The sequence below is a fragment of the Rutilus rutilus genome (assembly GCF_951802725.1).
Source record: "Rutilus rutilus genome assembly, chromosome: 22".
In the NCBI taxonomy this organism is placed as follows: domain Eukaryota; kingdom Metazoa; phylum Chordata; class Actinopteri; order Cypriniformes; family Leuciscidae; genus Rutilus; species Rutilus rutilus.
In genome coordinates, this window is record NC_140227.1 from 22295908 (window position 1) to 22320163 (window position 24256).

At 35.7% G+C, this 24256-nt stretch overlaps 1 protein-coding gene across 3 annotated transcripts; it reads left to right on the forward strand.

Annotated features, from left to right (window-relative positions):
* Positions 1–5169: 5169 nt before the first annotated feature.
* alpl (alkaline phosphatase, biomineralization associated) lies at positions 5170–23559 on the forward strand. 3 transcript variants are annotated; one of them, XM_084395788.1, is made up of 12 exons: positions 5170–5275; positions 9864–9989; positions 10808–10927; positions 12672–12787; positions 13889–14063; positions 14826–15001; positions 15817–15957; positions 16370–16439; positions 18214–18348; positions 19551–19742; positions 19847–19966; positions 21618–23559. In XM_084395788.1, the coding sequence occupies exons 2-12, from the start codon at positions 9920–9922 to the stop codon at positions 21881–21883; spliced, it is 1581 nt and encodes a 526-aa protein (XP_084251914.1). In that variant the 5' UTR covers positions 5170–5275; positions 9864–9919; the 3' UTR covers positions 21884–23559. The 3 variants fall into 3 exon arrangements, with proteins under 3 accessions (XP_084251914.1, XP_084251915.1, XP_084251916.1); XM_084395789.1 differs by lacking the exon at positions 5170–5275 and adding an exon at positions 7560–8084 and having other exon boundaries at positions 9767–9989; XM_084395790.1 differs by lacking the exon at positions 5170–5275 and adding an exon at positions 7572–7883 and having other exon boundaries at positions 9767–9989.
* The last annotated feature ends 697 nt before the right edge of the window (positions 23560–24256 follow it).

The window sequence follows — 24256 nt, forward strand, 5'->3', positions numbered from 1 at the left end:
CCAGTGATTTTGTTTTTTTGGTGGGGACCGGAATGATAGTGGAGCGTTTGAAGCAGCAGGGAACTTCACACTGCTCCAGTGATCTGTTGAAGATCTTGCGATTGGGGCCAGTTTGTCAGCGCAGACTTTTAAACAGGCAGGTGAAACATTGTCTAGGCCTGGAGTTTTCCTGGTCTTCTTTTTATGAAAACCCGGTTCACGTCCTCCACTGCAGGTTAAATAGCAGTAGGGGGGTTGCAGGAGATGTTGGTATATGTGTGAAGTGCAGATCAGAGCTGATGTGGGGTGTGAGACTGGGCTTTTCAAACCTACAGTAAAACAAATTCAGATCCTCAGCCAGTTGTTTATTCTCCAGATCGTGGGGGCATTGTCTTGTACTTGGTGATGTTCCTCAGACCTGTCCAGACTGATGCTGGGTCATTGGCTGAGAACAGTTTTTTCAGCTTTTCAGAGTATCTTCTTTTAGCCTCCTTTGTTAGTCCGTTTCTGGCCTGGTAATACAAGATTTTATTCCCACTTCTGTAAGCATCCTCTTTGGCCTGATGAAGCTGTTTGAGTTTCCCAGTAAACCATGGTTTATCATTATTGAATGATAAGAATGTTTTGATAGGAATGCATCCCCACAGAAACTGTTGTAGCCTATGATGTTATGGTATCTTTGAGCTCATCCAGACCTGTGGCTGCAGCTTCAAAAACACTCTAATCAGTGCAAACGAAGCAGGCTTGGAAATCCCGCTCTGCTTTATTAGCCTTATTACAGGTTTAGCTGATCTCAGTTTCTGCTTGAAGGTTGGTATAAAATGAACTAGACAGTGATCAGAGAGCCCAAAGCTACACATGGGACAGAGTGATATGCATTTTTTATTGTGGTGTGGTCCAGTATATTAAAGCCTCTGGTGGGACATGTAACATGCTGTCTGAATTTTGGCAGTTCATTGGAGAGATTTGCTTTATTAAAATCCCCAAGAATGATTAAAAGAGAGTTTATGTAGCCTACCTTTGATCCATTCTGTTTCAGCAGGCCCAACCAATGAAATGCTCCTTCACAGCCTGCACTCGAACATTGGTTTCCTCTTAATGTCCATCTTTTTTTCGAAAACAGGGAACCAAAATATCTACAACTCTTAGTATTTCTGCCATAGAAAGATATGGTAAAAGTAGCCTAAGAGTATAGTATGCGGTCCCGAATTCAGCGTCACCCTTACAAAAAAGAAGTTTATTCAAGTGTGCTAAACGTCTTTTCAACTAAAAATAAGAAAGTATACTTTCAGTCTACTTTTTATGTACTTCTCAGAAATATACTTTATGTACTTCTCAGAAATATACTTCAAATTCCACTTAAGTATACTTGACTTATACTGACAGAAAAGTCTAAGTATATTTGGCCTCTACTTGTTGATCGAGATATACTTAAAGGTATAATTAAGTATACTAAGTGTTCTTGGCTTGTACTTGTGTTTACTATTTTGATTGAGTAGCTTATTAAATACTCTTTTTTTTTAAACACACTGTCTTATAAACTAACATGTTCAAGTTTATATAGTAACAAGCTTTCGGGTGGAATAGTTTATAGAGTAAATAAAATAAGCATGGAATTGAACCCGATCTTGTACACAGCGATAATAATTCCCTTACGAAAAATAAGTTTATTCAAGTGTTCTATTACTATATTTCTTTTCAACTAAAAAGAAGAAAGCATACTTTCAGTCTACATTTTATATACTTCTCAAAAATATACTTTATGTACTTCTCAGAAATATACTTAATTACACTTAAGTGTACTTGACTTATACTGAGAGAAAAGTCCAATACTGGGCCTATACTTGTACTCAATCTTTTAATCGAGATATACTTAAAAGTTTAATTATTCACACTATTTTTACATCGTTTTTCATATACAGTCTTATGAAACTTGCATTGTTTGAAAATATTGATTAAAATATTGATATAAAACATATGTTTCTAATTCTGCGTATCTGCATTTTTGGGTAGGCTAGTCCACTGGTAGTGCACATAGGAATTTACTTTAATTCTTCTTTACTCTTTCCCCACCATTGACTGAATTTTCCAGCTATCCATGTTTTCACTGTTATACGGTATCAGAATCTCCGGATCAAAACACAGGAGAAGAAGAAGCTGAAACAAGTGATAGAAGATTGCTCACTCAAATGTAAAATAATGTGATCATCAAACATTAAACAGCTTGTAAATCAAAACTGCTTAATGTTTCCAAATGAAATGAAGCGTAACCCATGAAGAGAAAACGACTGTGAAGCTTTGGGGGTGTTCCATCTGTGTTAGTCTTTGACAAAAATGAGATTTTCTCATCTTTTTTGTTTAAAATGTTGCCTTTATTTATGAAACTTACCAACATTCAAGTGTTGATAAAAAAGGATGCATGAAGCTAATAAAATGTTTTTAAAATTAAAGTACAGTTAAAGGTATATTTCAAGTATAAAAAATAACATTTGAACATAGTAGTATAGGCCTACTGCAAGTGCAAAAATTATATATAAATAGTAAACTATAAGTATAATGTTAAGTTCACTTAAAGAAAACTTGTAGTATAAAACTACTGAACTAGTAGTTTACTGAGAGACTGAGAGTACACTAAAAGAAAACTTGTAGTATAAAACTACTAAACTAGTAGTTTACTGAGAGTATACTTCAAAGTTGCTACAAGTATTAAAATAGTAAACTACTAGTATACCCATAAGTTCACTTGTAGTAGGGAGACCGGGGACAGTTGCAACATGGGGATGGTTGCAACATGTCATTTTTCTCCAATCAGAAACAAGCTAGAGTGATGACACTCATACTGTACATGCACAGTTAGACCCTCCACCCACCAAGAAGACAGTAGACATATTCAACATTTGCTGATGCATTTATTGAACAAAACTTGTTTTGGAGGTATGAAAGTAAATTTTTTCATGAGATACTGTCCAGACATTTTGTATGAATTAATCAAAACTTACTTAGTTCGAATTATTGTTTAGTTGACTTCTAAGTGACATGGTTAGCATGTGTCAAAGTCAGTGTGTCTAGCAGGCACATGATGTTCTGTCATGGCTGATAGGGTTGGGGACGGTTGCAACAAGTTATAAATTGCATGTTTAATAAAGGTTTGTTGCATTGCAAATTGTTCAATTCTTCCTGTCTGACACTGAAATATGGACAGATTGAATAGCATCTGTAACACCTGCACACTGAATCTATGTAGGCCTATGTTCTACACATAAACAAAAAAAAACTCAATAACTGTTATTTGATAAATATGACTAAATAAATAAATTATAGGCTACAATAATATTATTGAAATAAATAATACTATAATATTATAGTAGGCCTAAAACAGTTAATATTTTCAGAATTATATGCTCATTGAGACAAAAAGCTCAAATTAAAATTTAGGTATTTTTAACGCGTTGCAACCGTCCCTGGTTGTGTTGCAACCGTCCCCTGGGTCGGGGTCAGTTGCAACATCGGACTTCTTCCATTCAAATAAATACTGTGAACGATATGTCATATATAATCATCTTTAAATGGTATGGGTAATTAGCAGACAGATGCAAGTTTAATACAAATTTGGTTGGTCTAGTCCAAATAGTCTCTGAGTAACTGAGAGAAATGCAAAAAGTGTTGCAACTGTCCCCGGTCTCCCCTACAAATGAGAAACGTAATTATGAACTAGTTGTGCACTTAAAGTTTACTACTGTTACACTTATAGTACACTTAAACATATACATTATATACTAAAAGTGGGCCAATTTAGTCCCAAGCGGTATTAAAATAGTACACTTACAAGTTTACTACTATATTGACATTAGTATACTTACTACAAAATGTATACTTCAAAAATATCCTTGAACATTACTTAAGTATACTTCATAAAATGAACTTTAAGTAGGCCTATACTTCTTTTTCGTAAGGGCAGTCAATGCATTGGAATCAAATGGAAGATTTGTTCACATAAATGATTCATTCATGAAGTAAATACTATTTAGAGGTACTTTTTAAGAAGAGATTATCAGGAAAAATACAGCTTTTATGTCTGCATTAGTTCATTCTGAGCGATTACAGTATTAGTAACTAATTTTACGCAAAACCTTTCGGAAATGACCTCATCCTTCACGTGTAAACATGATGTCAATCTTTAAGTAGCCTATTTATCGCTAAAAATGCGCTGTTAAAGTTATTAGGAGGTTTATGTGGATTATTGCGAGTCTTTAGACTTTTCACAGCTGGAAATCACTGCGGGGGAGCAAATGCCCACAGTAATGCAGGGTCAATGACCAGCCGATTACCAGTCGTTAGACTTTCAATGAGCGAGATAGTTCTCTGATGGGCAATCAAGCGCATTGTTGCGTTCTTAGTGACATCTTGTGGTTAGTCTGATCAGAATGTCAACGAAGTTTAGAAAGTCAGGGTAGAAAGTTTAGAGGTAATGTAAGGTAAATGCAAGACTAGACACATCATTAGCACATCAAGTCTCTTGAGACCTTGTTGTTTGTAAGCTTATTTTTGTTTTTGTCTTAGAGAAACACTTATAATGAGTTCTAGGTAATGAGTGCACATTATGTTGCACATTTGTTATTATATGTATTTTTATTTTTAATAATCCCATTCCCTGTAAGTTGTAAGCTTTTTTTTATTTTAATTTATTTTCTAAATGGCTGCGATAAAACTGAATTTCCAAAAACTTCTGTACGTTTTAGTGTTGTGTATTTGATACACCACTTGACCTTTATTTAGGTTTACATATTATATCACCTTTATATAGGATACATAAACAAGTGAAATTGCAAAAAATTACCAACTTCAATGTTTAAGGCTGCACTGGTGCACATATCACTTTTATTATATCTTTATATTTCATTGCAATCTATTCATTACTTTTACACTGCTTAATTCTTAAGTGAATCTGCTATCTGCCATGTCTGCTGCTTTGAAAATATTGTTGTTTAAGCAAATAAAAAAATGCAGGAATGAAAGAAGAGATATGTACGAGGTAAAATTAAAACTGCAAATCGAATCCTACATGATGTTCTTCTTCAAACGGCTCCTATCAACAGGAGGAGCTCGCGCTTCAGATAGCGCTATTAATTATAGTGGACTCTACTAACCGGGGGTCTCTCTCTCTCTCTCTCTCTCTCTCTCTCCTGGGCTGACGCGTTGTGTAGCGTTATAAAAGCCCGACTAGAGAACTACGTGAACGTGAGTCCTGTGTAGCTGGAATCTCAGAGGTGCACGGATACAGAACACGAGCACAGGGGTGAGTATAATCACTTTTAGCGCTGGTTATCTGCTGAATGACTCTGTTCATACACCGCCTCATGTGACTGGAGTTCTAATGACAACGCGGGGAAGAGTTGGGGAGTAGTGCTGTTATTCATTCAAACCAATCCAACAAGTTGCGTTGTGAATGATCTCAGTTTGTATAACGGCGAGTCGCTCTTCCAACTTTACTGCAATTAAACAATTTGCGATTCACAATGACTCGCTCCAGCGATGTGGGAAATGTTGATGGTTTTCCTGTTCTGTCGAGCGGTAATCGCGTGTTGGCATCCAATGGCTACATTGTATATAATCTCGAGAGTTAAAAGGATGTAATTGCTTCTCTGTGCATCACTGCACACGAGACACTGGTACATTGTAGGCAGGGATCCTGGGAAAACGATTATAACTGTAAAGACATAGAATTAATGCATCTGACTAAGCAAGACAAAATATAGGTTAATGACAAATAAATGTCAGACATGAGATATGTAAAACAGAAGAAATGTAGGCTACTCATTCATGTTGGTTGCATACATCAGTCAAGTACTAAAATACCTTTCTTGCTCAAAAATACTTTCATTTTAAGGCTAAAAGATTTGCTACAACGTTTTTGGGATGTAAATATGTGATATAAAAAAAAAAAAAAAAAAACTTGAATGACCTTGACACCTTCCCAAGGTCTGAAGGGGTCCTCTCTGTTTTATGGTGTCCTTGTCACATGACCGTATAATGGCTTCCTGCATGTTGGTTAAATCACATTGACTGGTGGTCAGAAGTTTTTTCTTATATTTGAATGCTATTTTATAACACTTCATCACTTTTAAAGAATCAATATTAAAAGAGTATGCAAAAAAGTTGGCCTATTAAAAAGATGTTAATTAAAGAGGTGAATTGCATTTTAATCTATTTATGAATAACATAATAGTCTAAGTGCATGTTGGTCAGTCAAGAAAAAACAACATACTGTTAGAGGTTACATAGGGAGAGATGCATATGCCTTTGAATATTACTCTTAATTTTTCATATACACCAAGTATATTACACTTTGTGTATATTGGATTGGAAATGGTTCTTTAATGTATTCATTTACATCATTTTAGGGCACAAATTCACTTTTCTGTACAGTTTTACCCTACTAAACCATTGAATTTTTTTTTTCCTGGCTGATCTGAATGAATGGAATTTCTATTGTAATTTGGAAACAATCCCAACTGGATAAACCAAAAACAAAAGTCATTTAAGAAATCATGTTTGATGAAAAACCTGAAAAATAGGAATTTTAGTTCAAGCAGAATCTTATTTGGATTTTTCAAGGATTCCTGTTTGATCTCATTATGATTGGTTCCAAATTATTATAAAAAATTCCGTTGGCATTCCTTTAGAAAGTTTGGACGAGGGATCAAACTGTTGAGACGGGTCTATGACATTCTGTCAGACTATGAATTCCAGCCTTGTGCCTCACTTTTGTCTTCCTCTGCTTTCTCATATTTGTGATTGTTGGCTATTAGAAAAGGTTTTCTTGTCTAAATCAGAGCATAACAGAATTAGAAGAAAAATAGAAACAGCATAAAGAGAAAACAATGCGATGCAGGGACAGGAATAAAAGGTTTTGTTTTACAACTTCCTAAGTGCTTCCCAGACATAATATGAGTTTGTTAGCTTTTTATTGATCATGTGCCCAACTGATTTGTATGCACTGATACTAATGTAGTTGTAGATGTAACAATAGCACCATTAGAAAGCCCAGTGCAGCCTCAGTTTATATAAACTTGAGAACATTTCAAATTTCTGCTCTTCCTTAAAAGGGTTTGTTGTTCAGAGAGACTCATCAGCATAATTAGATTCATTTTGTTTTGTTTTGTCGTGTTTACCAAGATGTACAGCCTAATAAAATTCTTATGTCAGTGTTTGATGTTCTGTGATTGGATGGCCTCTAGGATGTTTAGAGTTAAATGCAATTCATGTCACATGATGTGATCTAATGTTCCTGTTTATTAGAGCGATCGAGTTGCAGTTATACCTTCAGGGGTTTACTGGCATTAACAAAACATGACAAGTTCTGACAAAACAACATAACTGATTCGGTGTTGGTTGATTCACTCTAGGGTAGACATGAAATTGTCTGAAATGATGAAATGTCCTACAGAAAGCATTGATTTTGATAGGTCTGAATATATTATTCACTAATGTTCTTATGAATAATGTAAAGTCTCTTTTTGTAAGATGAAGGCATGAAGGAAGATTGTCTCCATCAGTAATAACACTAATCTAATCCTCTTGAGCACATACTTGCAGCTCTAATTCGCGGTTGTAGTTCAGGCCAGTGTGCCGGAAGGATAGGTGGTTTTCTTTTTCTGTTTTGGATGTGATTTTTATTTTATTTTCTTCCAAGAGAATAACATCTCTACATTCAGATGCCATGAATCGAGAAGGAGTTTCTGTTTTGTTGACAACTTTGTTCTCCGGTTTGCTGTTCCTTTGTGTTTTGGCACTGCTGTGTTTCTTCACCTGCAGACTAGCTTCTAGAATAGTGCCAGCTGGAGCCCCACTGCGTTTTTGACCGAGCTTGTGAACGAGCTTCAAGTCATGGTAAAAATCTCTCTGTAACAGAACTAGAACTAGTGGGGGGTGCTTAGAAGTTTACTGGTTCAAGTCGACGTGCAATGGTGTGTCGATTATAACACAGGAAACAAATGTTCTAAATGACTTGCATTAGTGGTTGGTTGTTGGCCTCTTGATTTTTATGGTAGTGAACTGTTTTATAATCAAACACCAAAGGGTTTGGACCAATAACTTGATCGAGCGTTGTTATCTGTGCGAAGCACGCATAAACTGAGGCTCATCACCGAATTTATTCCTCTTTCGCGTCTCCTTGTGTTTGAACAGACACATACACAAAAAGTTATGTTAAAAAACCCATCTCTGCTGGTATTCTCGTAAACACAGTCATTTTTATGTCATAACCTAAACAGTTGAGAAAGAAATCAGATGTGTATCATTATATTGGATTCATTCATTAGGGTTTAAAGTGATAGCAGCCTATTAATATCTGCTGCTAGGTCATTATTGTTAATCACACAACAAAACACATCTTTAATTAAAAAATGAACTATATTTAATTTATACAATGAACATTATTACTGAATATTTACTTGTCTTTGATAATGTTTAATTATTAAAAACAAGATTTCTGCTGTGGTATCGATGTACTTAAAGTGGGCTTTACGTAATAAATGAAAAGCAAAGTTACATTACCACCCTTCCCTCAATTTCTTTTGCTGATCCAAAAAATGATCCGGTCCCTGACTCAAAAACAGTAATATGATCCGACCTGTGAGTTTATTGAACCTTTGCACCACTATTGAAGCCTGTCACTAAATTGTTTTGCAATACAACTTGAACACAATAAGTAGCATTGTATACTGTGGAGATACAATTTTAAAAGACAGTGTAATAACAATTAACCATTTGTGTTTTTTATTCTAAGTTCTCTCCTCTTTGATGGGAGTCAAGTGTATAAGTGATATTGATTTAATCTCTCATTGCCAGGTGTAAGTTTCTGTAATGCTTTAGATGCTTTTGTTTAGTGGTCACTAAGGCTGTGTGTAAAGTCCATACCTTTAAGGACTGCTCACCAAATGCCTATAAAATACAGCTCCTTTAGAGTCTTCACGTCTGGGTTTCCTACAATACCTAACAATTTTGATGTAAGTACATAGTAGTTAATGACACCTAATATAAAGTGTCACCAAAACGGTTATGTAAACCCTATAGCTGTGCATTTCAATGTTTTACGTGGCTTTTTTTCCCCAGTTTTACAAATGTAAACACCAAGTGGTCAAAGCTCCAGCATGGGCAATGTATAGGTTGAATGAATGTATGGCTTTGATGATGATTGATGTTTTCTGCGCAATGACTAAAGACTTCATTAAAAGGATGTGAAGTAAGCTGAGGAATTGTGTGTTCGTAATAGAAATCGTGCGGTCCTGTGCCTTAGAACCGAGGTGTCCAGTTAATCAGCTTTGTCATGGCTATTAAAGCACTGTGTGCAATGGCACTCAATCCCGTTAAAGTGACCTTGACTAAAGGGTAGAAGACAGAGAGGCTTAATACTAATGCAGGTGTGAACTTTTTCTCAAATTAATGTTCAAATATGGCACTAAATGATTGTTTGTATCAGTTTTTGTGACATACATCCCCAGCTAAAACAATCTGTCCTCTTATTTCAGTTGTTTTCACACATGAATATAATATTAAATGGAAAAAACAAGTCTTGGGATGTTAAATAGTTGTTTTCTGTGCTTAAAGATGAAGTGTGTCATTTCTGTCACCAAACGTAACGGCAACAATAATGATTGTTTTCAAATCAAGGAGGTCTGTAATAGCTGGAGAAAGGAAGCTCCGCCCCAAACTCACGGCATTGGTTGAGCCAATATTATTATGTTAGTCCGCTCTAACAAATACACTGACACAGAGCTCAAATCAGCATATGAACGGCTTACTTGTAGTTATCTCTGAGCTTTAAATTGGGAATAGAAGAAATATTTAGCATTGACTACTAAAAACAACTTTTTTCACTACAGATTTTAGAGTCTTCTGAGATCCTTGGAACGTGAGTTATTCTGCAAACGGTGACAAAATGAAGGTTGCTGCACTCCTTATCCTCGTTTGCCTGGTTTGGGAAGGTTTGGCAAAGCCTCAGTTTCCAGGTCAGTTAAGACACTTCTTGTTTATTGGTCTTTTGCCTGTATTAGATAGGACAATGGCATACTTTTATACTTTTTCTCTGCAATGATAAGCATTTTGTCTCTTTAAAAATGAATAAGATACTTATGCACATTATAGAAGTGGTGCTAAATTCTGTTCCTGGATATTTAATTTCCAGGAACATTTACCTCCAACCCAAATCAAATACACTTGAACCAGCTAGTCAAGATCTTCTGGAAAACTTCAGGATATTTACAAATATGTATGTTGGAGCAGGTTTAGAATGAAACTCTGCAGGAAAGTAGCTCTTTTGGAATATGAATGAGCCCTGCCTTACAGTTTGCTTGTAGTGTCTTTGATTCATAGAGAGTAATAGTGTCAGATGAGTGCTTCATGAACAGTGTAACACCATCTCAAGCCAGGTTTATTTAACTGAAGGTTTAATAGTCTTCTTTTCGACCTTGCTCCAAGTATGGGCATAGAATAAAACTAATTTCAAATGTACGACAGCTTCTATAAGAAGATTGGACCCTCAGGTCAGATGGTCCCAGATATGTTCATTTACGTGATTGTGGGTTTAAGAAGCTTATGTGGACAGAAGAAGATATGCATAAAATCGAAATTCAGTTGTTGTTCTTGTCCAGCATTTGTTATATATTCAGCTCAGTTTAGTTTAGAGAGAGATTGCATACTCATCATCCCTAAATGGGGACTTCCGTCTGAGGCCATTATCATTATCTTGTTTTGCAGGAGCATCTTTGCTGGTTTTGTGTTATCATTTGTGGGCAAACGTATAAACATGTTTTCTTACGGCTTGTAGAACAAGAGAAGGAGCCGGATTTCTGGAAGGGCTGGGCTCAGCGCTCACTAAAAACTGCTTTGACCCTCCAAGAGCTCAACAAGAACATTGCCAAGAACGTCATCCTTTTTCTTGGTGATGGTAAGTCACGCCATCCATGGATCCCTGTGGATCTTTACCATGAGATATTTGTCTGGTTATAGTATTTACTGTAACTTAAAATACAATTTCATTTCTGTTCTTTCAAACAATATCAATCCACTTTGATTTAGATTTTTTTTTTTTAACCAAGACTGTTTGTGCAATACTAGGTCCAACAAAAAGAGTTAAATATTTTTAAAAGCACCGTTACAGAGTATGGACCTGCTTCAAAATTAAGCATTAACACGGGCAGTGATGGATATCAAGTTAATGAGAAATAAGCAAATTAACCACAGTCAACAACATCAGGTTGAACGTCAGGTTTCTTCTGGACAAATTTGAAAGCGCAATGCGTTTCAAAGTGAGCTTGGGCACTAAAAGGATGGAGGGAAGAGGCAGATTATCTCAGGAACAATAGAAATCATCATATTTATTGGAAATAATTTAGCTTATTGTACACTACGTCCCTGTGAAAGGAAAGCAATGCTGGTATAAAACACCTGAGTTGACAAAACCTAAAAAAATATATCTTATAAACCCTCAGTTCAACCGCTGTCATGTTGGTTTATTCCACAACAACAATAAACACATACCAGTTACAAAAAAGGATGATTTCACATACAGGATTTTCCAGAAGCGACTGTCAAAATAAAGATACAAAAGCATTGCGATCAGTTGACCTGTTGGTTCATGCATTAAGATTATTAAAATGACAATGTGTCTTATGATTTTCTTGGAGGTCAGCCAACCAAGCTCAGTAAAGACTTCTGAAGTTTCATATATGTTTTGTCATTCTGTAGATGATATAAATCATTTGGAGTCATGATCATTTTGATGTTAAGTTCATTCAAGGATTGACTTCAAATGGTAACTGATTTGTATGATACATTAAAAGGATCGGCACACTGTGTGCATTTCATTCACTAAAAAAGAACATATTAAAAGAGCCATTTGTTCGTGAATTGGTCTACACTGATAGCATTGTTATATGCCCGCAAGGACAACTCAATAAAAAAGTATATTGCCATTATTTTGCAGTACACGGTCTTTTCATCTCATCACATTCAATTCAGACTGCACACATGGATATAATATGACTTAATTTGCCGGTTGACTGTGAAAATGCTGGCAAGATTGATCTTGGGGTTTTAAGAGTCAACGTTTACTTGCTTTTCAAGTTATAGTTTTATTGAAGATTGGAATATATTTGACATAAGATGTCAAGGTAAATTAATAAGCATTTGCTTAAACATTTAGAGTACTCAAATTTAATTGCTCTTTTTTATAGTTCAGAGTACTTCAGATACGTTTTCAATTCACAGTTGCAACTCAAGCCACAACCCTCATTTAATGCATTAACACATTGCAGTAAATACATTTTATGTAATATTTTATCATTTAATTTTAAGCGTTCTATAAGTATAAGGTTTGAAGACAGACTTTGTGAACTCTTTTCAACGTGATTGTGCTTTTTGAACATTTCTTCTTGTACAGTTTTGTACAGGTCTGCAAGCTTGAGACTTTTAACTGTACTCTAATTTGGTTGTGCTTTTAAGTATAGCAGGTTGTTAAATGACAAGTAGTCCTTTCATCTCAAACATAAACTTCAAGAATTCATTTGAGAATGGCTTGTTCCTTTCTCAGGTACAGGCAGACCATGTTATTCATGACAGATGGTGCTTGAAGGAAAGCATTATTGCTAAAAATAGTTTGTCTTAATCATGACAACTTTTGTTGTTGGTAGGTATGGGTGTATCTACGGTCACAGCAGCACGGATTCTAAAGGGTCAAATGAATGGACTGAGCGGTGAGGAAACCCAACTGGAGATGGACAAATTCCCCTATGTTGCCCTCTCTAAGGTACATCCCTTGTGTTGTAATCCCATCATGCCATTCCTTTGTGTTCATAATCCATGCTGTCGCCCATCCCGGGTCACAGAGAACAGATTTAAATCATAGTTTGATTCAGCCACAGGTCTGGGATGATGATTCTCATTTTTCACAGATGTTAACCATTATTAAAAGTGAGAATAGTGAACTATGGTCAGTTATTATCTCCTAGATTTATTCAGCTGTTTTTCTTTTTGGCTTTATGTATATTTTTCTCTTAATCCAATAAAGCCTTCTGTATTATACTTTATATGGAGTCCTAGTGGAAGGCCATGGTGGAGATAACAAACTAACAACAAATAACAAACTAACAAGACTAACAAGGTACCGATAGATCCAGTGGGGAGATTTTAGAAAGAAGGATCATCGGCAGAGAAAGTGAGGCAGACACATCAGGGCAGGGCCGGCTGGAATCAGGCGAGGCAGTCAATCCAGGACAAATAATCTCACCAGATTCGTCAAGCTCTGGCAAGATATGGGGCATTGGGTGAGGAAGGAGAACCCCACAAAGATAACAGCTCTAAGAGAGACACAGCTGATGTAGTGGGCACAGGACAGTACATGTAGCTTGGTTGAAGCCGGCAGGGCAAGCAGTTTGGGGGGTGACCTCTGTGGCCATCGGGGAGAGCAGGAAGCTCTAGGACCACCAGATTTTGGAAGATGGAGGAAGCCTTTCTCCTCTTCCTCCGCACACCGACCGAACACAATGACAAACGCAGACAGAAGAGCGTACGGCCCAAGCCAACTCGAAACCGCACGCTTTCAAGATAGAGAGCGAGAGAACAAGAGAATACTCGCTCGCAACAGAATATCAACACTCGTAGCATGAATGTCCAAATCTGACTCAGAACCGAAATAAAACAAGACCGGATTGCGTGAGTCTGAACATCACACTCCGCACTCAAGATAACTCACAAAAATGCAAGTGGTTTTAGACTTTATGACTCACCATTGTGGGTGTTTATGATCATGCTAAATGCATAATAATGCTAAATAAACTATAGAACTACACTAAGTGCGCTTGTGAAATAATACCTTCAGCTATTAAAATTGTGCATGTTTTTTCCCCAGACATATAACACAAATGCTCAGGTACCAGACAGTGCAGGCACTGCCACGGCATATCTGTGTGGGGTCAAAGCCAACGAGGGTACGGTTGGAGTGAGCGCAGCATCTGTAAGATCCCAGTGCAACACCACTCAGGGGAACGAGGTCACCTCCATTCTTAAATGGGCCAAAGACTCAGGTGAGATGCTCTGTTGAATCCTCTCATACAGCAGCTATAATGCCTCTTTCCCGACTTCTATTGTAATTAGAATATAGATGGGATATTTGTTTCTGGTCTCATTTTTTTGCTAGCAATCCATTAGCTTATTTTTTGCATGAGAGAAACAAAGGTGACACTAGCACAAAAAAAAAACCCAGGTTGAGCAGATAAAGGATTTCAGAAAGTGGAAAAACACGTCCTTATCTGAAGGAATAGGAATAAATGAGAAGAGTGACAGTTTGACTGATGAGCACAGCACGCAGGCGGCTTTCTCATATTTTATTTTCATGTTGAAAATAAAAACAAATGAAGCGTTTCATAAGACGGAAGTCCTCCGCTGAAGGTAGAGGTGAATGTAGCCGAGTGGAATTTGCACAACATGACCAGAATAAACATTTTAAAATCCAGCTGAGAGGTTTAAAAGGCGGACGGTCTAATCAGCGTCAAACTGATAACCTGACCTGATGTGAGTACAGGGGAAAATGCTCTCTCACTTGGGTGCTTGTGTTCAGAGAATGCATTAAAATAGTGTACCAGACAACATGGCTTTAAATCAAGCTGTTTCCTTGTCCAGTACAACATTTCGAAACTTCTGCAAGTCAGTCTGTTGATTAAATATCCGTCATTTAACCAGTAGATAGATGAGGAAAAAAACAAGTAATCAACTAGAATATAGATATAGTGATGGACTTGTCTCTACAGGAACAATTAACAGTTGCACCTATCTGTATTTTTCTCCAGGCAAATCAGTGGGAATCGTCACAACTACACGAGTGAACCATGCCACTCCGAGTGCCGCGTATGCCCACTGTGTAGATCGGGACTGGTATTCAGATGGGGAAATGCCAGCTGAAGCACTGCAGAGTGGATGCAAAGACATTGCCAGACAACTCTTTGAAAATATCCCTGACATTAATGTGAGTTTTCTCATAATTTTGGTTTTATATAGTGTTGTGTTTGGTCATTCAATATCTGTTTCTGTTAATATTGTGTTTCTTTGCCTAGTTTTATTCCTCCATGGTATATGTTAATATATATTAGTAATAATAATAACAATAAATATTTAAACAAATAATGTATTAAAAACAAATAATACTAAAATAATTAATTATTATTATTATTATTATTATCATTAAGCATGTATTATACAATTTAATAATAATAAATATTTAAAATAAAATAACAAAAAAAATGATTGTTATTATTAATGTTATAATAATATGGTAAAATAATTTATAGATAATATTTAATTTAAAAAAGTATTATTATTATAATCATTGATAATAATAATGATACTAGTAATAATAATAATAATAATAAATTATATTTTTATTAACATGATTTAATATTAATATTAATAATTATTATTATTATTTTTACTGTGACTATTATTATTAATATAATTGTCATATTGTAAAATTAATTATATAAATTAGATTTATTATTTATTATTATTATTATTAATATATCATTATTAATAATAATTATAAGAACTATTATTATTAATATTATTGTTATATAATATTTAAACTATTAATTACAAATTATTTTAGCAGCATACATTTTAATAGTGCAGAATCTTAAATATTATTTCTACTGTATTTAACATCATAATGTTTTTACATTTTCAACATCTTAAACTGTTTTGGTTTAAATTGGATTTTCTTTTAGACCGCAGTGTGTACAATAAATGTGTGATGTTTTTCTTTTGTTCTTCATTTTGGATGGGCAGGTAATTATGGGGGGTGGGCGGAAATATATGTACCCCAAAAACACACCAGATGTGGAATACCCAGGAGACAAGAAACACAACGGTACACGCAAAGATGGCAGGAACCTTGTGGGGGAGTGGATTGACAGAGTGAAGGATAAGGTGAAAGATGAAACAAGGGAAAAACAGGGCACTTCATTCCATCTTTTCATTTACAATGTCATGTTCAATTCATTTCAACGATTCCACGCTATGCCTCTGCTGACAAATCTTTTTTTTTATTTTCTCTCTTTGCCTGACTCTGGCAATGTATTTGTGCTCTTTTGATGATGCCCTCTTTATTGACTTCCCTGAATCTAAAGCTCTTGAGGCCTTTAAAGCAGGCTTTACAACTGTGCACTTAATAACAAATGAAGACAAATTTGTACTTGTTGTGAAACTGGATTACAGAGATTTGGTTGCAGGATATTGGATCAAAGCTTTGTTATACATTCTATAAAGCATCTAAATATAAGATGGTACTGCTATTTCTCTAACTTATTTGTTGTTTCTCTCTTAACCTTTGTGTAATCAGAGAGGTAACTATGTTTGGAACAAGAAGGATCTCCTTTCCCTGAATCCAAATAATGTGGATTATCTGTTGGGTGAGTTTTATAAACATTCTGGTTAAGTGACCTTTTTTGAGATGATGTTTGGTGACACTATTTTAAGGTGACTTAGTTACACGTTACTACATGTATTTACTATAGTAATAACAGTTAATTATCCTTTGGAGGCAAGCTTATTGAAAACCCAGGTGCAGTTTATTACAAACAAGATCAAACATGAAATAAAAACATGGCATGGCATGAAAACTCAGATCATGAAAGACAGGAACATGGACTTACTTACAAAGAGAGATCTACAGGAAACAATACTTGACAAAGACACATGGCAAACATGAGGGCTTAAAGGGGTGGTTGATTATGATTTCACTTTTTTAATTTAGTTAGTGTTTAATGGTGCTGTTTGAGCATAAACAACATGTGCAAAGTTACAATGCTCAAAGTTCAAAGCAAAGGGAGATATTTGCTTTTAAAGAAATCGTTTTTTAAGGACTACAACAAACGGCTGGTAGGGATTACACAAGCTTCCTCCCGGGGTTCACGAGGTCACACGTACATGAAATCAGGTGTAGTATTTTAAGCGTATTTGGCATGCTGTCCGGGGGAGGGCTCCGAGCTCGGAATTTGGCCCGAACCCAGAGTACTCCCCTTTTTACCGGGATAGAAACCAGGTGATGGGGTGGTGGAGGGATGCTGTGAAACTTGACACGAGACAGAGGTGAGGAAAGGCTTTATTTATACCGGCTTCCTCTTGTGCTGATTGGTTGATTACCTGAACGTGCTCCTCCCGAACTTTGTTACATAAAACTTCATTTAGTGACATCACCAACCCTAAAATTTAAATAAACCCTGTCCCCGGGAACGCGTTTTATAGATTATCGTGACAGAATATGCTTATCAATGACTAGAAGATAACACATAAGGTATGTAAATTCATTAACTAACCATTCAGAAATGTTGTCTACATGTTGTCACTTCTTCTTGAGTCTCTCCACCTTTGTCTGACTCCGGTTTGAACATAAAAGGCTAAAAGTTTTTGAAAATTTTCAGTGCATGTTTGTGTGAGGTAAAAGGACATGAGCTCTTGAAGCTCCGCCGGGAGCAGCAGCTCATTTGCATTTAAAGGGACAGACACAAAAACGGCGCGTTTTTGCTCACTCTCAAAAAGTGACAACTTTAACATGTTATATAGAAATATCTGTGGGTTATTTTGAGCTAAAACTTCACACACACACACTCTGGGGACATCAGAGACTTATTTTACATCTTGTGAAAAGGGCATTATACCACCCCTTTAAATACACAGACTAATGACAAGACAAGGGACACCTGTGAACAATGAACAGACGATTAACCAATGACAAGACACATGGCAGGATCACATGGCAAACAGGGACTCACATGATTTGGGACTCCAAATCGTGACAATTATGCATAATTACAAGTAACTAACCCTAAACAAAACTCTTAACACTTACCATAAAACTATAGTAAGTACATGTAGTTAATTAATACTACTCAGTACTTATTTGAGTAAGTACACCGTAACTACGTCTTCTTAAAATAAAGGGTTACACTTGTACAGTGTTACAGTGTAATTATATATTTAAGTACTGAGTAATATTAATTAACAACATGTACTTACTATAGGGTTAGGGTTGGATTAAGGTATGGGTGAGGGTTAGTTGCATGTAATTATGCATAATTTTCTGTTATTTCTTTGATAAGTACATGTAACAAGGACACTGTAAAATAAGGTGTATTAAAGTTTAACCCAATGTTTTACTGAATTCCTGCTCTATTTGCGCTGCAGGTCTGTTTGAGCCAGCAGACCTGCCCTATGAGCTTGAGAGAAACATAGAAACCGACCCTTCCCTCACTGAGATGGTAGACGTGGCCATTAAGATCCTGAAAAAAAATGAACGTGGATTCTACTTGCTGGTGGAAGGTAAAATATAGTGTACATCACTATTCATTAGACCGCCGATGTGCAACGGAAGGTCATTTTAACATCTAATTAAACTAGTATCAATTATTTGGCTTTTTTTTTAGTGCTGGGGAAGCTGCAAAATAGCTGAATTTATAAAAAATTAATCTGTTTAAAAGTTTACACACCCTTGATTCTTAATACTGTGTTGTTTTTTTGTTTTGTGATGGTTTCTCTTGAGTCCCTTGTTTGTCCTGAGCAGTTAAACTGCCCAATGTTCTGCAGAAAAATCCTTTAGGACCTGCAAATTCTTCAGTTTTTCAGCATCTTTTACATATTTAAACCCTTTCCAGCTGTGACTGTATGATTTTGAGATCCATCTTTTCACACCGAGGACAATTGAGGAACTCAAACACACCTATTAAAAAAGTTTCAAACATTCACTGATGCTCCAGAAGGAAACACGATGCATTAAATTGTACTTAATTTGTCTTTTGGGAAACATGTAAGCATCTTCTGTTGCTTCCGAAGGGCAGTGCTAAATGAAAAAACAAAATATGAAAAACTTCATCCTGTTCAAAAGTGTTCACCCCTCAGCTTAATGCATTGTGTTTCCTTCCGGAGGAATATATACACATTACACACACACACACACACACATATATATATATATATATAGTATGTTTGTGTGTGTGTGTGTGTTTTAATTAAATATTTAACTATATTACCAGTTTAAAATGTATTTTATAAATGCAGTATTTATGTAGCATGAAAACAGCAAAGACGGTGATCAAAAAATGATTAATTTTTTTTTCAAATTCAAAGAAAAAACTAACAAGAAAAATAAAAACACTACACAGCTACACAAATCTATATAACTCAACTACAAACATAGTATAAACTGCAGTATTTAAATATTAATCTCATTAAACATTTGGATGGTGACAGAGTTGAATAAATTAATTGGAATAATTCATTCAAATTCATTTTGATTGCCCCAGTTCTCTCGTAGATATACAATGTGACAATGTCAAAATCAACCACTTATTAAATATTTTAAAATGAACTGAATGCATTTTAAAAGCAGCACTATAACAGCTCTGCTACTGTCAGGTACTGGCACTATAGCAACCCTTTCATCTACTGAAGTGAAAGATATTTACAGAATGAATGTATGTCTACATGCTCTATATGAGACCTCTGACCGGGCTGTCCAATGACAGGTGGGCGCATTGACCACGGACACCATGAGGGCAAAGCGAAGCAGGCCTTACACGAGGCCGTGGAAATGGATCGGGCCATTACTCGAGCTGATCTCCTCACCAGCGTTTACGACACGCTAACCGTCGTCACGGCCGATCACTCTCATGTCTTCAGTTTTGGAGGCTACACACCACGGGGAAACTCAATCTTTGGTAGGCAATGAAGGCTCAAGGCATGTTGGGAGCACTTTAATTACCGAGTGATTTCTTGGTGGTTTATGGCCCAGACTCAGAGCTTTCAATATCCTTTTCCGCAGGTTTGGCCCCCACTTTGAGTGATATTGACCAGAAGCCCTTCACATCCATTTTGTATGGAAATGGCCCAGGGTTCAAGTTGGTTAACGGTTCTAGAGAAAATGTCTCAACTGTGGACTACGGTAAGTAATTACAGGTTTATCGCTTCCTGGTTCTGCCCCGGGGACCTACTTTTGGGAGACTTGGAATGCTGGGTTCCCTTTCAGTCGGTCACGTTCGACTGTCTTCAGGGAAACGAGGGTTACATACATAACCGAGATGATTTACTTTTAATTGTTCTATGTTACATAGCCATTAAAACATAATGTAAAAGCCTATACTCCAGATACAATAAGGGTGGGAAAACAGCTCTGATGTTAATCTTGATGGATTGAAATGTTTACAATTCATTTTGAGGACATGGAAAGAGCCTGCTTAGAAATCAAGTGGGAATATAGCGTATTATAGATTTGCGGATCTGCTTCTCTCATCCTGTTTCATTGCAGTAAAGGTTAAAACCTTGCATTCAGGGTTTTCTTCATGGATAGAGAGATGGAGCAGATGTAAAAATCTAGTTGAATGATAGTAAAGTGAATCTCTCTCAGTTCCCACCACCCATTTTTCTTGCTCTTTCTCTATATGTTTGACAAGCCATAGAATTATGGCTATTGTTCTGGCTTCTTTTCTCTCATTTTCTTCCCCATCACTCTCTCCCCCTGTTTGTCTCATTACTATTCCACAGCATAGGTTTGACTCTTTCAATTTCTGTTTTCACTGATAGAACACAATCCAAAAGCAATGAAGAAACATTCATTGTCATCCTTACTGTTGACATTCTTCTGGGGATGTCAAATATTCCAGTACAAAGACAAATGGAACTGTACCAATTTTTTATATCCGTAGTTCTGAGTATTGACAAGTAAACAGCAATATAGAAAACTCACTGCTCTTATTTTTTTCTGTGTTATTTATTACTGTTGACTTGAATTATTCGTTTTGTTTTTTATATTGCTCATATATTGTATTTTTTTTTATAATTACTGAGAAATGCTTTCAGGCTACATACTTCTGTTTTAATTTTAATTTGTTAATAATCATATTAATAATAAATTGACCTTAATATTAATTGTAATTTAATTGTAATTTAACATAATTATTCATTTATTTATCTTAATTACTGAGAAATTAATTGTTAATATGCATATTTAAATAAAGTAGGGTTTTATTCAATATTAATTTATTATTAATTGCAATTTAGTTTTAATATAACACTTAATTCATTTCTCTTAATTGTTGAGAAATGCTTTCAGTCTACATGCTATGGTTTTCATTTTAATTTTAATATATTAAACTTAATATTAATTGGAATAATCTTTTTTATAATCATTCGATTATTTCTCTTAATCAGTGAGAATTTCATTTCATTTTGATTTGTCAATATTCATATTACTATTTAACTAAACTAAGGTGTATCATAAATATTAAAGTTTTTATATAAAAATATATTCTCTTAATAGTATGTAGCCTGAAAGAATTAAGAGAAATAAATGACTAACTATAAATGAATACATTTATATTAAAACTAAATTACAATTAATATGAAATAGTAATTGTAAACTACTAAGCAATTGTAAACTATTAAACAATAGTATGTAGCCTGAAAGCAATAATTTTGTAATATTCATATTTATATTTAACTAAATGTAAACTGTTCTTATTAAATATTAAATGAACAATTTACAATAACAAATGTCATTTTGATATCACGACAATTCTTCTTTCTTCTGCCCTCAGAGCAAAACAACTATCTGGCTCAGTCTGCCGTTCCCTTGCGCTCGGAGACTCACGGCGGTGAAGACGTGGCCATCTTCTCCAAAGGCCCCATGGCTCATCTTCTTCATGGAGTCCAGGAGCAGCATTACATTCCCCACGTCATGGCCTACGCCGCGTGCATCGGCCAAAACAAAGACCACTGCCGCACAAACTCCGGCTCCTCTTCTCTCAGCCACATCTCCCCAGTGCTGGCCGTTCTTCTTTCAGTCACATGGCTTCTGTGCTGACCCCTCTTCTTCAGATCATCTCTTATCCTACCGTGATTAGATCAGGAGCTGATTCTCTCAAGGGGAGTTTATGATTTTTTTGTATGATATGTGATTCGTTTTTAAAGCATTTATCAACTTCAGGACCAATGTGTGGGCATTTTGAAGAGGCCAGTTTGAAGAGATTCTGTTGCAATAATGGAAACAATTTGTAAAACGTGCATGGTTAATTCCTTTTACTTGCCATTCAAGTGATATCACACAAGTAGGATTGCTGGTGTACTGAATATCAGAACTGCTGTGATTCAGTACAGAAGCGCAAATGTGAGTGTGATATTGCTGTTCTCTAAAGAACATAATAGTGAATAATTGAGATCAAATCTGGCCAGCAAAAATACTTCAAAAGGGCGCCAAAGAAAATATCACGCTTTCTGTCGCAAGGCAACATGCAGATTGACCATCTGTCTGTGAAACGAATTGATGCTTAACAAGCTCACATTACAGCATTTTACCTCTGAGATTTTGTGAGGTCTGCTGTCACATGAGATCAGTACTTTTCTTTTTTTCTTGAAGGAAAGAAATGTTTATTCAGCAAGGATGCATTCAATTGATCAAAAGTGACAAAGAGAGTGACAAAAATATGTATACTTAAGTAAAAGCTTTTTTTACTTTCTATTCATCAAAGAATCCCCCCAAAAAAGCATCATGGTTTCGACAAAAATATGAAGCAGCGCAACTGTTTTCAACATTGATAATAATAAGAAATGTTTCTTGAGATCTAAATCAGCATATTAGAATGATTTCTGAAGGACATTTTGCCAACACAGGATTAAATTGCATTGTAAGTATATAAAAATAGAAAACAGCTATTTTAAAGCTGGATCAAATTTCACAATAATACTGTATTTTTACGGAGACCCTAAAGGGACATAGTGGTGAAAAAAATAGAAAATGCTTTGCGCAAACACAAAGTTTTGCAGAGAACGCAAAAGCATAAACATAATTTTTTCCCCCATCACTATGTCTCAAGAGCTCCATATTTTTTACTGTATTTTTGATTAAATAAATGCAGCCTTGTTGATCATAAGAGACTTTCAAAAACATTTCAAAATCGTACCGACCACAAACTTTTGAACAGAAGTGTATGTCAACAGATGATGTTTTAATGAGTTTTTTGCTCTTTTGGGAAGTTTATAAGATGTACAGAATAACAACAACAGAAGAGTTTGACAGTTGTGTTGTGTGAGCTTGGCCTTTTTTAGTTACCTAATATTGGTTGCCCAAAAAGTGTTAGAAAAATAAATAAATTGAATGATTAGAAGTATAACAAGAAGAAATCACGCATTTTTCAATTGTTTTCCTACATTTGAAATCAAATACAATCTACCTCACTGGCATGTGATGACCAGTTCAAAACTCCAACAAAAGCAAGTCACTCATTTTGAGCAACTATTACTATTGACAAAGGAGTAGTCAAACCACGTTTTCTTTTCTTTTTTCAAGAGGAATCCCTTGTATGCAAAACAAAAATGTACGTTTAAATTCATTGGAAATGCTTGATTCGTTATATAGATTGATCTGAAACATAACTGCTGTAACATGTTTGATGATCATCAGACCAAATGTGGTGTATATTTTTGAAATACTGTTTATCTTTCATGTTTTCACATTTTAATGAAATCCGAATCTGAACGTTGGTGCAATCGTTGTTTGTTTGTTTATAGCAGTCTGTGAGTCTCTATGAATGTTGGCAGGTCATGAATAATGACAAACATACGGATTTTAAGTAAATGAGAGTTTATATTCCTTGGCTATTCACTTGGACCCAAATTCAAATATCCTGTTAGAACAGACATTTCAAAAGTCATTAAAAAATATACAAAGCTCTGGCGATACAAGAAAGATTTCACAATAAAGGAAAAATGTGTTGGGAAAAATATTTTTGCATGGGTCATTTTGTTTTAGGTGGCTTTCATTCACTGTTGTGGTTTTAGCGAAACGCATCGAGCTCAGCCGCAATAAATGGCCCTGAGTGAGGAATATGAGTCCAACATGACACTGACCACAGTGTTTAGATGCATTTCCGTAAAAACAGCACTTATGCAGGACTGCAACAAATTTGTGGTAAAGCAAAATTCTGTCCTACATCATGATTTAGAGATTATAACACACATTTTTATCCTCTCATGTCTGTCCCAGAGTGTGACAAAGCAAACTCTCTCTCTCGGTCGGCCTGCTGCTTTAATGAGGGAATGTGGTATTTGTATTTGATGTCACCTGAGAGACTACCTCTATGGAAATGAGGGGATATCATGGCCCCAAACTCATCTTCTTTTAGCTTCTTTGACCTCTGTCGGAGTCCCAGTCGAGTTGACTTTATCATCACCTACCCAT

Excerpts from the sequence above, each read along its gene's own strand:
- alpl (XM_084395788.1), top strand. The coding sequence starts at position 9,920 with ATGAAGGTTGCTGCACTCCTTATCCTCGTTTGCCTGGTTTGGGAAGGT. Across the intron at positions 9,990-10,807 it reads GGCAAAGCCTCAGTTTCCAG|AACAAGAGAAGGAGCCGGAT; the intron begins GTCAGTTAAGAC and ends TACGGCTTGTAG. Across the intron at positions 15,002-15,816 it reads AAAATATCCCTGACATTAAT|GTAATTATGGGGGGTGGGCG; the intron begins GTGAGTTTTCTC and ends TTGGATGGGCAG.